This window comes from Pomacea canaliculata, linkage group LG4, assembly GCF_003073045.1.
Source record: "Pomacea canaliculata isolate SZHN2017 linkage group LG4, ASM307304v1, whole genome shotgun sequence".
Lineage (NCBI taxonomy): Eukaryota > Metazoa > Mollusca > Gastropoda > Architaenioglossa > Ampullariidae > Pomacea > Pomacea canaliculata.
Window position 1 is genome coordinate 30,971,979 of NC_037593.1, and position 14,211 is coordinate 30,986,189.

Sequence of the window (14,211 nt, forward strand, 5' to 3'; positions counted from 1 at the left end):
AATAAAAAAAAAATTCAGTTTAAACAAACACTTTGTGATTTATTTTAAGGGCTATGAGTACTAAGTACACCTTACTGTTGCATGCATATGTGTGTGTTTGTGTTTACTCAGACTAATTAGTTTTCAAAATGTAAAAGGTATGCCATGAAGTGGATAACTGTTGTGTATTAAACTTAAGGATGAAGCCCTGGGCATAAAAAAACACTTGAAGTTAAGGTTTGCTTGTGGCAGCATGCATTCATCTTTGCTCCACATGTGTGCAGAATAAAAAGTTGATCCCAAATATAGGGGAGAGGCAGTTGAGAGATAAACTTTAACAGGTGTCTGCAAAATTTCAGCTTGAGCCAGATTAGTGAGAAGGTACATGGCTGGCTGAGGTATATTCTGATGTCAAAGTTTTCGGTTCTCTTTTTTACATGCTGCTTGCTCTTAAAGCTAGCTAGCTGGTAAAGACACACAAAAAATGTGTATGTGCTTGTATTCGTGCTTACCTTAAAGCTATTATATGGTAAAGTATTTGACTGTTTCGCATCTTTGTTCTAAAAATATATTTACAATTTGTAATATTCATCTTTAGCAAGAGAGAGAATGAATGAGGGTAGACAAACTTGCTAATTTATGTCTCTGGTTTTAGTTATAGTAATTAGACAGCATCTTCAGATTTTCTGGGTTTTTTTAATTTTTAGAAATTAATTTATGGGTCAGAGAAAATAGAAAATGAAAGGAGTGCCTTCTGAAACCCCTGCAAAACAGTGTTTAACAGCCAGCTCTTCATTCGCAGGCTGGTGGGAAATGAGGGAGCTTCTCATTAAGAAATCTGGAGTCTTGGTGACTCATCTGGAGCCACTGGTCTTACATTTGGTAGCTTGCCAGCCTTGCTATAAACTTGTTGCCGCAGCAGATAGGTAGTTTAAAATGAGCTGGAGGCCGAGCAGGGTTTTCCTGCCTGACTGTTTAGTTGGAAGGTTCCCTGCAAGCTTTAGCAAGTCTACCAGTTTTCTTGTTTTTGTGGAAGTCTTCGGATTTAAAACACTGGATATTGGCATACATGTGTTTCTGTGTGTGTGCATGCATGAGAGAGATAAAGAGACGCTGCAGTGAAAGAATTAACATTGTTTTAGTTTAGATGTGTACTTTAGAAAATGACATTTTTTCTAAGATCATGATTTGTCTTGATTACGTTTAGCCATGGTTATCAAGAAATAACCACAACTCGAACTGCTTCTCAACATTCCTACCAAACTAACGCTGGTCCACATGAAATCCAGCAAGCTGTGTCTTTAACACCAGCCAGTCACGGCCAGCATCTTCCTCACCAAGCTGCATCAACTGCCACAAAAGAACTGGACGACCTGATGGCATCTCTTTCAGAGTTCAAGGTTGGTTTATTTATGCCTGGATTGCTTAACTTACTAAGACTATTTTGATTTTCTTCCTTTACTGTCCTTAAAATTCGTTTTCTGCTTAAAGCAGTATATATTTATTACAATTAAATACATATTACAGACTTAACATGCATTCCAGATAACTGAACTTTTTGGAAGTTAAGCTGTAAAACTTGAGTTTCAAATCAGCTTGAACTAAGATAAATAGTCTTTATGGAATATTTCTACCCATGAAGATGAACACCCGTCAAAAATGCTAATTGGCTTTTGTACATACAACTTTAGTAGCTATAGCCTTGTTTGCAATTTAATAATATAGTTCCTTATAGAAAGAATGTTAGACCATTTTATGGTCAGAACTTGGGTTTTATAGACATATTAAAGGTCATTCAAATCCATCATCACCATTTATTCAGAAAACCGTGACTTGAGATCTGTGGTGTATGGATACTGCAAAATTTAGAAAGCAATCCTAACAGCACTGGATGCATTCACTCCCTTACCCCTACTTAAATATGTGTGATGATCAAAGGGTAGGAATGCAACTTGGGTGAACAGAGCTCATTCTTTACATCTGGGTATGCACGCACACAACACTGTGGTGTATGTTTTGTCCAAATGAAACAAATTAGCTTTGATCTCTTTCAGATAAAAGACCTTGAAGTGGCAAGCCTTTGATGAGTCATTAAATTCCCAAAGCTGATTTTTATGCTTGCATGCTGAGAGAGCACAACTCTGGTTTGTGTTTCAGATGCAGAGCACAACAGGGCAAGCAGATAATTCCTGGGTGCAGTCAGAACCTGCTTACGCAAAGCCAGTGAAGAGTCGCTCACTGTCCAGCCAGTCACCAACCAGTCCACCATCTTCCAATCCAATGAGCCCAGTGCAGACCACCCCAGCCTCCAACCTGGACACCATGCTGGGAGATTTGCAGTCAGACTTGAATCGGCAGGGAGTCAACATAAAAAAGAAGGGCGTTTGTGCTGCATGCAACAAGCCTATTGTTGGACAAGTTAGTGTCCTGTGACATGCAGGCATTCTTTCATCTACTGATGTTAAGGAACATGCATATATGTGCACATCAACACACCACACACACATACATACACCTGCACACACAGCTGTTATGAAGACTACTAGCCAAACTAAAATAATTGTTTTTCCATTTAATTAAACCTGTGACTACCTTAGGAGGCATGAAAATCTCTCCATTTTAGGAAAGTAAGGATAATATCTGCTACACCCTAATAGGAGCTTGGTAACCAGTAATATTTAAACAATTTGACCTGCTTCGTGATAGTAGAACAGATCTTTTGAAACTATTATCATCAGTACACTCAAAACTAAGAGCATCTTGTCCTAGCTTATGTGGTTCTTATTGTTGGCCATTCTAGCCATGCACTATTTGTTTATGGTAGGATTGTGTTCATTTTACACAGAATAACTGTGGTTTGTACAATCATCTAAGTAATTGAGGTAATACAATACCCTCAAAGACTAGGCCAGATGAAATATGGCTTTAGTATTTGACTACATGAATAAGTGGGGAGTCTGTTTTTAAGAAGGTTAAAGTTTTTGTGCTTGATTCTATGCCCTTCTCCTGTGGCAGGTGATTGCAGCGCTGGGAAAGACATGGCACGTAGAGCACTTTGTGTGTGCTCACTGTGAACAGCCACTGGGGACAAGCAACTTTTATGAGCGAGATTCTTTGGCATACTGTGAAGTGGATTATCACAACCTGTTTGCTCCGCGCTGTGCCTATTGCAATGGACCCATTGTAGATGTGAGTTGTGGTGTGCATTCATGACCCATAAGGAACAATTTATTTTGTATGCTTAATGCCACACCCAAAGAGTTCTGTCTGTTTGAAAGAGAAACACCATTGACAAAAAAGATTACAAAACTGAACTTGATTTCCACAATTTTTTTTTATGTTTACCTCTTTCTGTATCAACATGGGGGTGGCCTTAGGTTTGCTATTGTCAGCAACAGTTTTTTGGAGCATTAGTTTTCATGGTTCTGTTGAGGGCATATTTCACTATGGTTTGGGGAAGTTCCAGAGATCAGTAAACGAAATGACTTGAACAATGGCTAACATAGTGAAGTATCCATATGTAGATGAGGTATGATTCTCTCCTCTCCAGAAATGCATCACAGCCTTGGAGAAGATGTGGCATCCAGAACACTTCTTCTGTGCGCAGTGTGGTCGGCAGTTTGGAGATGAGGACTTTCACGAAAAGAATGGCAAGGCCTACTGCAGGTCAGTAGCTCTTACAGAAAAACTGAGATCTAGTATGGTGTGTCTTGGTGTTGAATCGGTGGTTTGCTCTTATATCTCTCACTTTTTGTTTTGATCGTGGGTATTCTTTAACAAAAATAATCCAGGGTTAGGGTTTAAATATTGTTGTATACTATTGAAATGCCATTTCTGTCTTATTCAAAATTCATTTTCATTTTGTCACACAATAAATTTTGTTTCATTAAAGTAGAAACTGTAAATTATTTCGAGTCTCTGTCGATGTCAAAAGCAGATAAGACATTAAGTATTGTACTAAGGAGAATCTAAAAATCTGTCTTAAATTCAGCAGCCAGATATATTTTGTCACAAAATGTGCAGCAGTTAAAACATCATCTGTGAATACACAGGGAGGATTATTTCCAAATGTTTGCTCCCAAATGTGGTGGCTGTGGCATGCCAATCATGGAGAACTACATTTCTGCTCTGAACAGACAGTGGCATCCACAGTGCTTTGCTTGTTGGGTATGTATTTATTTTGTCCTCAAAGAGTTTGCTCTTAGAAACAAAACTTGAGTCCAACACCAACAAATACTTTTTTTTTTAATGTCATCTCTTGTTTATTTATAGATTCAGCTTAAGATCCTGAGTTTTATACTGTGTTGCACAGAGACAAGTCACATATTCTTTTTAAGGTAGTGGTTACAAAAACACCTGGCAGGTGATCGTGTCATTGAGATGAAAGTGCGATGGCTCACCTGTAGGCTTAGTAAGATTTATTTTGAAGAATTGTCTTCAAGATTTAGTAACATAGATGTGATTATTTACAGATTGTTCTACAGCACTTTGAAAAGTTACAATTTAAACATTAAACCAGCTCATAGCAACAATCCATTGTTATAGAAGAATTAGTATTAAGGAATTTGTTTTCAAAATTTCATCTGTTTTGGCCATAGTTGTAGCACTTGCTGTACTCTTGATGTTCCTTCCCTAACATTTTCTGCAGCAGGCAAATGGGAGAGATAGTTTTTCAGTTAAGGGGAGATAATGTAATCCAAGATGTTCCCATCTCTTGTCGGAGGGTCCGTGTGCTGGCTGCCCATATAAGACAGTAGCATGGTAGAGGAGGGATGGAGAAATGCTGCTATCTAGTCAAGAGAGAGACATGAAACTGAAGATGGCACCAGCTGACACCTGATTCTCTGTCACTTATGTACTTCTCCCTCTGTCAATCCTTTTTCTCAAGGGGTACCCTCTCAAATGTAATATACAAGGTGGGAAATAAGCATTAAGAATAGACATGCTCTGGACCACACTGTATATTTCTTGCAAACAAAAGAAGTGTTCCTGCCAAACTTAGTGAGGATTCCTCTCCCTTTTGTTTCATTGAGCATTGTGACTCACTTCTGGCATGCTAGGCCAGTCAACGTTCCACCAGACCCTATTAGCCAGCTCTTTCAAGGAAGAATTTCCTTGTCATCCGGGATGATGATGAGGAGCTGCACCTGTGTGGCATAAGATCAGTAACAGTCCCAGTCATGCAGATTACAGACTGCAGAACTCCGAGATGAGATAAGAATCTAATAAAAGAAACTATTGAAAGAACAAAAGAAGGCTGAAGATTCTGAATGGTAGTTTAGAAGTCCTTATGGCACTTATCAGTCCTTTTTACTTATTCTACAGTCACTTTACACTGTATTGTACAAGTCACTTTTGCTATTGCCATGCTTAGGTGTAAGGGTTCCATCCTTCATGGAATTTTTCTTTTTAAGGAATGTCAAGCACCATTTGGGACAGGAAGTTTTTATGACCATGAGGGTCTCCCATACTGTGAGACACACTACCATGCCAAGAAGGGGTCTCTGTGTGCTTCGTAAGTAACATCTCAGACAATGTGTAGAAATCTATTTAGGCTTGTGGTATTGCTGGGATAGCAAAATAAGCAAGTACTGTTGGTGTCTGATTGTGTTGAATACAGAGTACCACCTCACCAACTAAGAACAGAATCTTTCTGTCTTGCAGATTTTCACATTCTCCATCTTGTCATGTTCTTTCCTTCCTATCTGATGGTAGTCTTTCTTGTTATATTTTAGCTAGACCACTATAATTTTCATCTTATTATATTTTAGCGAAAGCACTATTATTTTCTTTACCAAAAGCAGATGTTATCTGCATTTTACCTACCACTCCTATTTAACCGCCCTCCCTCCAAACACACATACTTAAATTGCTAACACAATCTTACTAATAGGCTTTGCAGTTTGTTTTGGCTAATGTGCATGTCATGTTCAGTTTGCCGATATGTAGGATGTGTTTTCCACTTATTGTGCCCTCTTGCTGCTGTGTAATGTGCAATATTCTGTAGCATAATAGACTATTTTATGTTTTGTCTAGGTGCCAGAAGCCCATCACAGGCCGGTGTATTACTGCCATGTTCAAAAAGTTCCACCCAGAACATTTTGTATGTGCCTTCTGCCTCAAACAACTTAACAAGGGAACTTTTAAGGAGCAGAATGACAAGCCTTATTGCCATCCCTGTTTTGTCAAGCTCTTTGGATGAAGCTTTTATAATCTAAAATAGCAAACGAAAAAGGGAAGTTCATTTTGCACATTCTGTGTTTTCTTCTCTTTATTTTTTTATGAAAGATGGGTGGCGTTACCATGGTAATGACATTGACAAAAACTTGAGAAGGGTGGGTGAGTTAAAGTTTTATTCTCTTTTCACTCTCTTTGGTGACCATAGCTACAAGTCTCAGGTTTGCTCACTGAAAATAGTTTTGTTCATGTGTGTTGTTAACAGTGACCTTATGACCTTTATCTCAGTCCCACACCTGATGACTTTACTTCCCATGACTTGCCAATCTGACCCTCTTCCTTGTACTCCATGTTTAATTTAGTGAATGTATTTTGGAAATAAAATTATTTTGCATATTTATATTTCTGGTAGATACAAATGGTGGGATTTACAATAAAAGAGTCCCCAGTCATCTTGACAAATCGGAAAACTGTCATACTTATCAAATATGCCTTGGAGTCTCTCTGTACTTACCCAGGTGATGAATTCATTCAAACCATTACAGGGGGCATGTACACAAGTAGTCATACAAACTGTTGCACAAATTACCTTTATTACCATCCTTTTACTCTCACCAGAGGCTTGCATGTAATCCATACACAAGCATAAAATCATCTTAAAGTTATTTTGTGATTGGCATTAGTAAAAGTGAAAAGAAAGACTTGTACATTTCTGTATTTTGTCCACACTAGTGCGAAGATTATGGAACCTGTTCTGGTTACATGTATAGGAAGGAAAAGATTCCTTGTTTTCATGAAGGGTGGTAGTTTGTGTAGCTCTTTTTCTATTTCAGTTATGTGTTGGGGGAAAGATTTGGTCAGTAAAATGGAAAAGAATGCTGCATTTATGAATAAGTACAGATGATGAAATTACTTATTGTCTTAGTATGCAGTTTATTTGAAGGTGAAAAATGCAAAGCCAGGTTACTGATATGTGCAGTACTGACAAAGAGGTGCGTATGTGGTATATAAATTGGGATTTAGGGAATTTTGAGAAAGGAAACCACAGGAGAAATAAGAAATGCAACAGTCTTTGCTGATGAAATATCAAAAGTTGAGATAAATGTTCCCATCCACCCACTACTCCCCGCTATCCACCCTCACCACCATCCAAAAAAGAAACATATTCTCATTGTAAAGGGAAATTGATAGAGTATTAACCTGAACAATCTTCCATAACAGATTCTCAACATACCCACTTTCCAGTCTCTCAGTCTGATTTCTTGCAGTTCTTAGGTTTGAAAATAGTTGTTTTTTATTGTTTTGTTTCGATCATCCCTTAGCAGAGGTGAGACAACAGTGCAGGATATAGAAGTAAAGTATAAAATAGAGGTAGGAAGCAGAAAGGGGGATGTGGGTGTGGAGTGGGGATGAAGTGATGTTCAAGAAACCACAAGGTATGCCACCATGACTTAAAAAACAAAAATTGACTTCACTACAGACAAAAACTCTGGAATACAAACATCACTTTTTTACAACTCTACAATGATAAACTGTATGTTACTGTTGTTGTTCTTTAAATATGTACACACATGATAAACTTTGCTTTTAAATATGACAGTTATAAACACAAGCTGTCTGTAACCAAGATGCGCCTCCAATCTGTCTTGAGTTTAGTAAGGTGTACTAACAATCTATGGATAAAAGCATGATGCAACTACAAGCTCATGAAAGTTTGGTCTGTGCTTGTAAACATGAGCAGTGTGTGCTGTACTGCTGATATAATGCTTGCTCAAGTGCATCTTATGTCACTTTAGCATTTATTACATTTACTGGCCATCTTTGTGTATCAGACTTCGTTGGTTTGAGGGGCATACAAATATATTTGTGTAAAGGCTGTTGTATGTGATGTCCATACATAAATTCAGAGTTGCTTCTACAGTGCTATGTACGCTTGCCTGTGTGATAAAGGAATACCAGTTACATTTTGTATGATGTTCTCTAGGGTATTGGCTGTGGTCTAGGTTTCAGACTGAAGGCCTGTGCATATGTTTATTTACTATGAAGTTGCTTTGTAAGCATATCTGATTGCAAGTGAAGTTTACTTGCATGTGTCTTTGACAGTTCAGGGAATAGTGGTTGGGTTCTGTTAAGCAGGCTTGCTTGATAGCACTGCTGCAATGAAAAACATGGATTTTTACAAAGTTTCAAATTTTGTAACCTCAAATGATTAGAGGTAAACCTATGAGCAAAGCTGAGCTTTGCTCTATTTTTCTGATGGAAAAATTCTTGGATACCAACATGTCACAAGCTGACGAAGAAATTTTAACCACTTTGATTCAGGTAAAGATGCAAAAAGTGATCTCATTACCTCTGGCCCTTTGCACAGTACACATTATATCATCAGGATGTGTCAAGAGTCTTTCTCAAGCTGATGCTGGCTTCATGTTTTCTCTGCATAGACTGATGCTGAGAGGATCAACCATAATTGTCAAACCTTGTGCATTAGAAGCAGACCATTTAAGTGTCCTCATAAAATAGATCTATGTGGTTAAGTGATTAATTATAGAACACAGAAACATATTTAACTGATAAATAAGGTTGATACTGTCAGAAAATGTATTTATGGAAGATGTAGTTTTTTGTGTTCAAGAGATGGCCATTTTACTGTTTTTGGCCAAATAGGTGGAGAGTGAGTGGGGTGTATGCCATGTATGTCTTTCATCGCATATTGTAAAGTGCATCTTAAAATGGACAAAGTGGTATCAAACTATGTTAATAGTTGCTCTCACCATACTTACTAACTGTATTTTGTTAAAGAAATGCTGGTTTATTTTAGTCAGTATTAGCAGTGGGCATTGATGTGACTATTGATCTGATAATTGATGAAGTTTGTCTTTATGCATTCTTTTTCTAATGCAGAAGCCTTTCCAACCACTGTTTGGTAGTGAGAATAGCGGTATACATCTTACATAATCACGTGCTTCCATTATGTTTGTGGACTTTGTTTTCCTTGTCACCCAACACAGCACTAAATCGAGCACTGTAACTAAAATATTTGTTTTGAGGAAAATGTTACAGTGTTGACAGCACAGGCGCCACTTCGTTTTACTTTTAAAAAGGCTTGAAAAGGGACTAAATGGAACCCTTGGTATTCTGGCCTATAATTTGTAAATAAAGCTATATTGATTGCCAAAATATTTAAGATCATCTCGCCAGATTGTGGGTACATCTCAGAATTGGTTTCTTGTAAAAATGTACAACAGTGAAGCAACACAAGTGGCTCTGATTCAGCTATGTGACCTGGCATGACTCCCACCTAGATGTGTGGAATGGGGTCAATGTTGAAATGGACAGAGGAAGAACTGGCTTGCAAATGTGAATGTGTATAGTGGTCTTTCTCTGCTCACTACCACTCAAGACTGGTCTAAGTGGCACAACTCATTAGCTGCTTCACTGCATCTTTCCAGTTGTCTCCCCTAATGACCAGCTCTTGTAGACCAGCATAACCATTTATTAACTGGTACCAGTCAAGGGATGAACAAATGAATAAATGTTTTCTTAGGTAGGAGGTCATACCTCTTGTAGTTATTGCTCTTGAAAGTTAAAAGAGAAAACTGCTGTTTGTATTAGGTTCTTTTGATATCAATAAAATTGTCACTATTTTACAGACAACTTTAAATTTACCACGCTCTAAGATGCCTTCTTGCTAAATGTAACTCAAAATCATGATTTTTACTATGTAATACAGGCCACTATAGCTGCCAAAGCCAGTGAGCATGCATCGCTGGTCTCCATAATGGGTGGCTGAAGCTAGAGTATTAATTTTTTTTTATTTTAACTTTCATTATTACTGACAATTAGGATCCCGACATGTTATCATTCTGTTAACCCTGTACAGTTCCGTCTGTGTCATGTCTTTTAGAGAAATTTCTGTTTAGCATCTGCCTTTGTGTTTGCTTTTGGTCACGTCTTGCTCGTACGTTCACAAGAATTTATGCCCATTTCAGCATCACAGCACAATTTTCACTGCATGTTACTTCAATACAGAATGTTTTGTAGTGTGTTATTTACATGTCTTAAATGTGACACACAAAATAAATTTTATATTCTGTATACTAAAAGTGTGTTGAGTTTTTATAGTTCAGATAAACTGTTATTTTACATCTTTGGCATGACAATGCCTGTGTTATTTTGCATACAATACGTGCATGGGGATTGAATTTAGTATTGAAACTAACATGATGCAGTACTTGCAGATCTTATTTTTTTTAGATTTTAGAACTCTTTTACATCCATGCAGCGCTGTCAGGATAGCTGATAATGCATTGATCACAATGCCAACCATCATACTCTAACAAAAATGATTATACAAATAAGTCTTTTAAATTTAAAATACTACACCTGAAAATAATGCAAAGGTATCCAAGTATGCTTCGATTGCCTAATTTTTATAGCCATTTCAATATAAAAATTATTTTCTTCACAAAATATTTACCCTTGTGCAAATTATGCTCCCCTCAAGATTCTTCCTTACAGAAAGCACTGCATTACTCAACCGATCGACTGAATATTGCAAAAACCTGTTTAAACTCCCACCAGAAGACACGCTAACATTCTTCAAAACAACCAACCGGGCGTGAACCTGTGAGAGGCTATGGCATCTGATTCAAAATTCAACATCGAAGAAGGTCTTATCTAACTCATAGAAGCGTAGTACTACTGGATAACCAAATAGGAGCTTATTTTTCACTACAGTATGCATATTGTCAAGGATGTCCCATATATCACCTGAGCTGTTTGACACCTTGGAGAACATCATTTGTGAAACTCTCCACGATCACCAAACTTTCATTCCACCAGTGAAAAATTGATTTGAAACCTACACTTTGCAGACAATGATATGTTAGCAGGCACTAACAAAGAACTGCAGAGATCTTACTGAAAGACTGACAGTCCAAACACATCTGAGATGGAGACCATCACTGAGGAGAATAAAGTTGTGGTCATTGGAAACGGCAAAGCAGAGTTCTACATGAGAGGGATACGGCTTGAAGAGGTAAACAGCTGTAAGTACTTGACTTTGAACAAAACACTGATGCCACACTCATAGTACACCAGGAAACCCTACTTGCAACAGTCAAGCGAAATCTTTGGGCATCAGACCCTGCAAAACACCTCTAAAACAGTTCCTGCTTCCTACGCCACTGCAGCAGGTACTACTCAGGGACGAATGATGCCTTCCTTGTATCATTGAAGTGATTGAATTGATTTTGTTTTTTCTCTTACTAATCTCTAATCCTAAATTTTGAACTTAATTTTCTTTGGTCTGTTTTTATCACTTCTTGGTAATGGGTAAAGCTTGAGGTTAGCAAGCGGATATGTAAAGTCTGCCAGGTTTTCTTTTAAGTTTTGAGCATGTTAGCCTGCGTACTTTTTTGTGTAGTGCTCCAAGGACATACAGAACGTAGATACTGTCATAAATTTCAGTTCCTACAATGCTGTTCATTGTTACGCAAAAGCTGGCGGCGTTTATTAAAGGGAGTGTAATCCATACCATGACAACTCTTGTGCTTGCTCGTGTGTTGTTACTTCCCTTGTATTAACCTTCAGGGCATACATCTCTTTCTGAATGTGAATCTCGGGCTAGCTCCACGTTCTTTTCCTCTTCATTATTATTTCCCAAGTGTCATTAAATTACCATCATGTAAAAGCGGTTTTCTATCAAATAAATATGTTCATCTTCGATTCTATACCTGTGAGAGTTCTGGCCCTTCGCCTAACAGGCTGAGGGGATCGGCTCTCCGTGATTTTGTTTGTTTTGTGGTCGTGCTTCGATTTGGATAAAAATGTTAGACCTTCATGTCTACATGTGCTTCTGCTGCGTTTTCTTCTTCTTCTGGTTTGCAGCAGGACGGTATATAATGTTATTTTGAAGTGCGAACTGTTTAGATCTATTGAATGATTTCATTCCGCCACCTTCACTCGCTTCGGCAGCGACCCTGAGCTACAGTGAGTAAACTGAAGTAATAATCACCCTCTTGTAGTTTCACGTGATAACATTTCTTCACATTCTCAAGATTACGCCATATCTTCCCAGTATTCTCCTGGTGTCACTAACTTTATTCTCTTGAGTCTTTACCGTTACATCTACCGTTATCGCCCTTTACTGTCGGAACGCAGTGAGTTCTCGCATGTTCTTCGTTTTCATCTTTGTTACTTTTTTTGTTGACTTGTTCTACATCTTTGATACTATTTTGTGATCTTGTTCAGTGCAATAAATTCATATTTGGCTGAGATATTACGCTTTATAAATTCCCACTTCTTATTATATTAACCACCTTTCCCATAATGCTAGTCCTTTTTCACACCCTTCCTTTTCCAATATCATGTTACTTTCAGCTCTTGTTCTTGTTATTTCGTTCCTCTTTGTGTTTTCTGTATTGGATTTTATTCGTTTAATATGGTTGTTTATTCTTTTATAGTTCATATTTTATTTGTATGTTTTCCTGCCCCTCGTATGCTGTCCATGTTTCAGTCTTGTTCTTAAGAAGTAAGAGCAGGCTCCTCAGTTTTGATGTTAAACTGCCCCGGCTTATGGACCATCATTCTCTGCCTGTCTCCTGCTCTGTTTCGGATAGAGCTCCAGTTTCCTGCGTTTCCAAGGAGAGCAGAGCAGCCAGACAAAATGGGTGTCGATCGAGCGAAAGGAGAAAATCTGGTCTTGAGGTTATTTCCAGATGTTTAGAGAGCGCAGACATCTGGTCTTGAGGTTTTTGCCAGATGTTTAGAGAGTGCAGACATATCTGGTCGTAGGGTTATTACCAGATTTTTAGAGAGCAGACATCTGGTTTTGAGGTTATTACCAGATTTTTAGAGAGCGCAGACATATCTGGTCAACAGTACCATCACCAGTGCTCAGACTAAATATCTGAAACATTGCATTCTGCATGCCTCCTCTACTGAGGGACTCTTCTTGCTTCTTTTGTTCTTTCCCTCATCTCAGCAGTAATGACCTCTAACTTCTCCCTGAGATTTTTGATCGATTTTCCTTTGAAATAAAAGCAGCGGACTGCACTGTGCTGTGGCGGCTGAACACTGCTCCGCGCCATTGACAATCAAGTCTAGTCCCATCTCAGACAGTTGTCATTGGTTACCATCTCCCAGCCTTTTCCGGTCTTCCATGGCAGTCATCGGGGGTTTTGTTGTGGGCCCTATCCTTACATTCTCTACACGCAGTCCCTTTCATTAAACATCGAGCACAGTGACATCCAGTCCTGTGGCATCGCAGACGACACACAACCGTCAGCTATGAATAAGATCTAGACTTTAGAGTGATGTCCCTTCGCCTAAACGGCTGGTGGGGACTAGCTTTCTGTATTTGTTGTTTTCTCCGATAACCTGTTGTGAGTTTCGTGTCTGGTATTTCACACATGCTTGTTCGTCTTTTTGTTCAGTGATCTGCTTGTCTACGGCCATTTTGGTTCCCACTACGGCCATTTCTTGACCCGTCGAAAGTCAGCCTCTTCGTAACGGTTTCTTCGCGCCATTCATCGTGATGATGATGTCAATTTGTAATGCGCAGGTATCAATTCAGAAGAATGCTCATTGCGCAGAAAAAACAAAAGAAGAAAAAATAAAGTGAACAAATATAGAAAACACCAGGAAAGTAAAAAAATATAGACAGAAGTGTTTCTTGGTAGTTTAAGACTGGTTTGAAAGAAACAGATGGTTTCAGTCTTTTGCGAAACGTGGTTGGTGAGGTGATGGTGGAGAGTGACGATGGCAGAGCATTCCACAGCTTAGGTGCCGCGTTTTTGAAGGCCTGGCTCCAGTGCGCTTCTTGTTGGTGTCTTCCACTGCAGGGAGACAGAAGCGTGACATGGAGCCTGAGTGCAGGCTACGTACGGCTGGTATGGAGGAATTATCTCTTGCAAATAGTCAGGAGCAGTTTGAAACATGCAGGACTGAGCAATGGAAAGTACTTTGTGGTGAGGTTACATAGTGCAGTCAGCTCTCTCCTCTCTACTTCACTAGCATATTCTAGTGATCAGAGCCGTGCTTAGGGGCAGGCGG

General features: G+C 38.7%; 1 protein-coding gene across 4 annotated transcripts in view; it reads left to right on the top strand.

Moving 5' to 3' along the window:
* LOC112561390 (leupaxin-like) overlaps positions 1-10,259 on the top strand; it is a 38,819-nt gene extending 28,560 nt beyond the window's left edge. For all 4 annotated transcript variants that reach the window (XM_025233868.1, XM_025233870.1, XM_025233869.1 and 1 more), the window contains 7 exons: positions 1,187-1,379; positions 2,137-2,397; positions 2,995-3,168; positions 3,530-3,645; positions 4,032-4,146; positions 5,394-5,494; positions 6,016-10,259. In XM_025233868.1, coding sequence (XP_025089653.1) covers positions 1,187-1,379; positions 2,137-2,397; positions 2,995-3,168; positions 3,530-3,645; positions 4,032-4,146; positions 5,394-5,494; positions 6,016-6,181 — 1,126 coding nt within the window. In that variant the 3' untranslated portion in view covers positions 6,182-10,259. The remainder of the gene's footprint in view (positions 1-1,186; positions 1,380-2,136; positions 2,398-2,994; positions 3,169-3,529; positions 3,646-4,031; positions 4,147-5,393; positions 5,495-6,015) is intronic.
* The last annotated feature ends 3,952 nt before the right edge of the window (positions 10,260-14,211 follow it).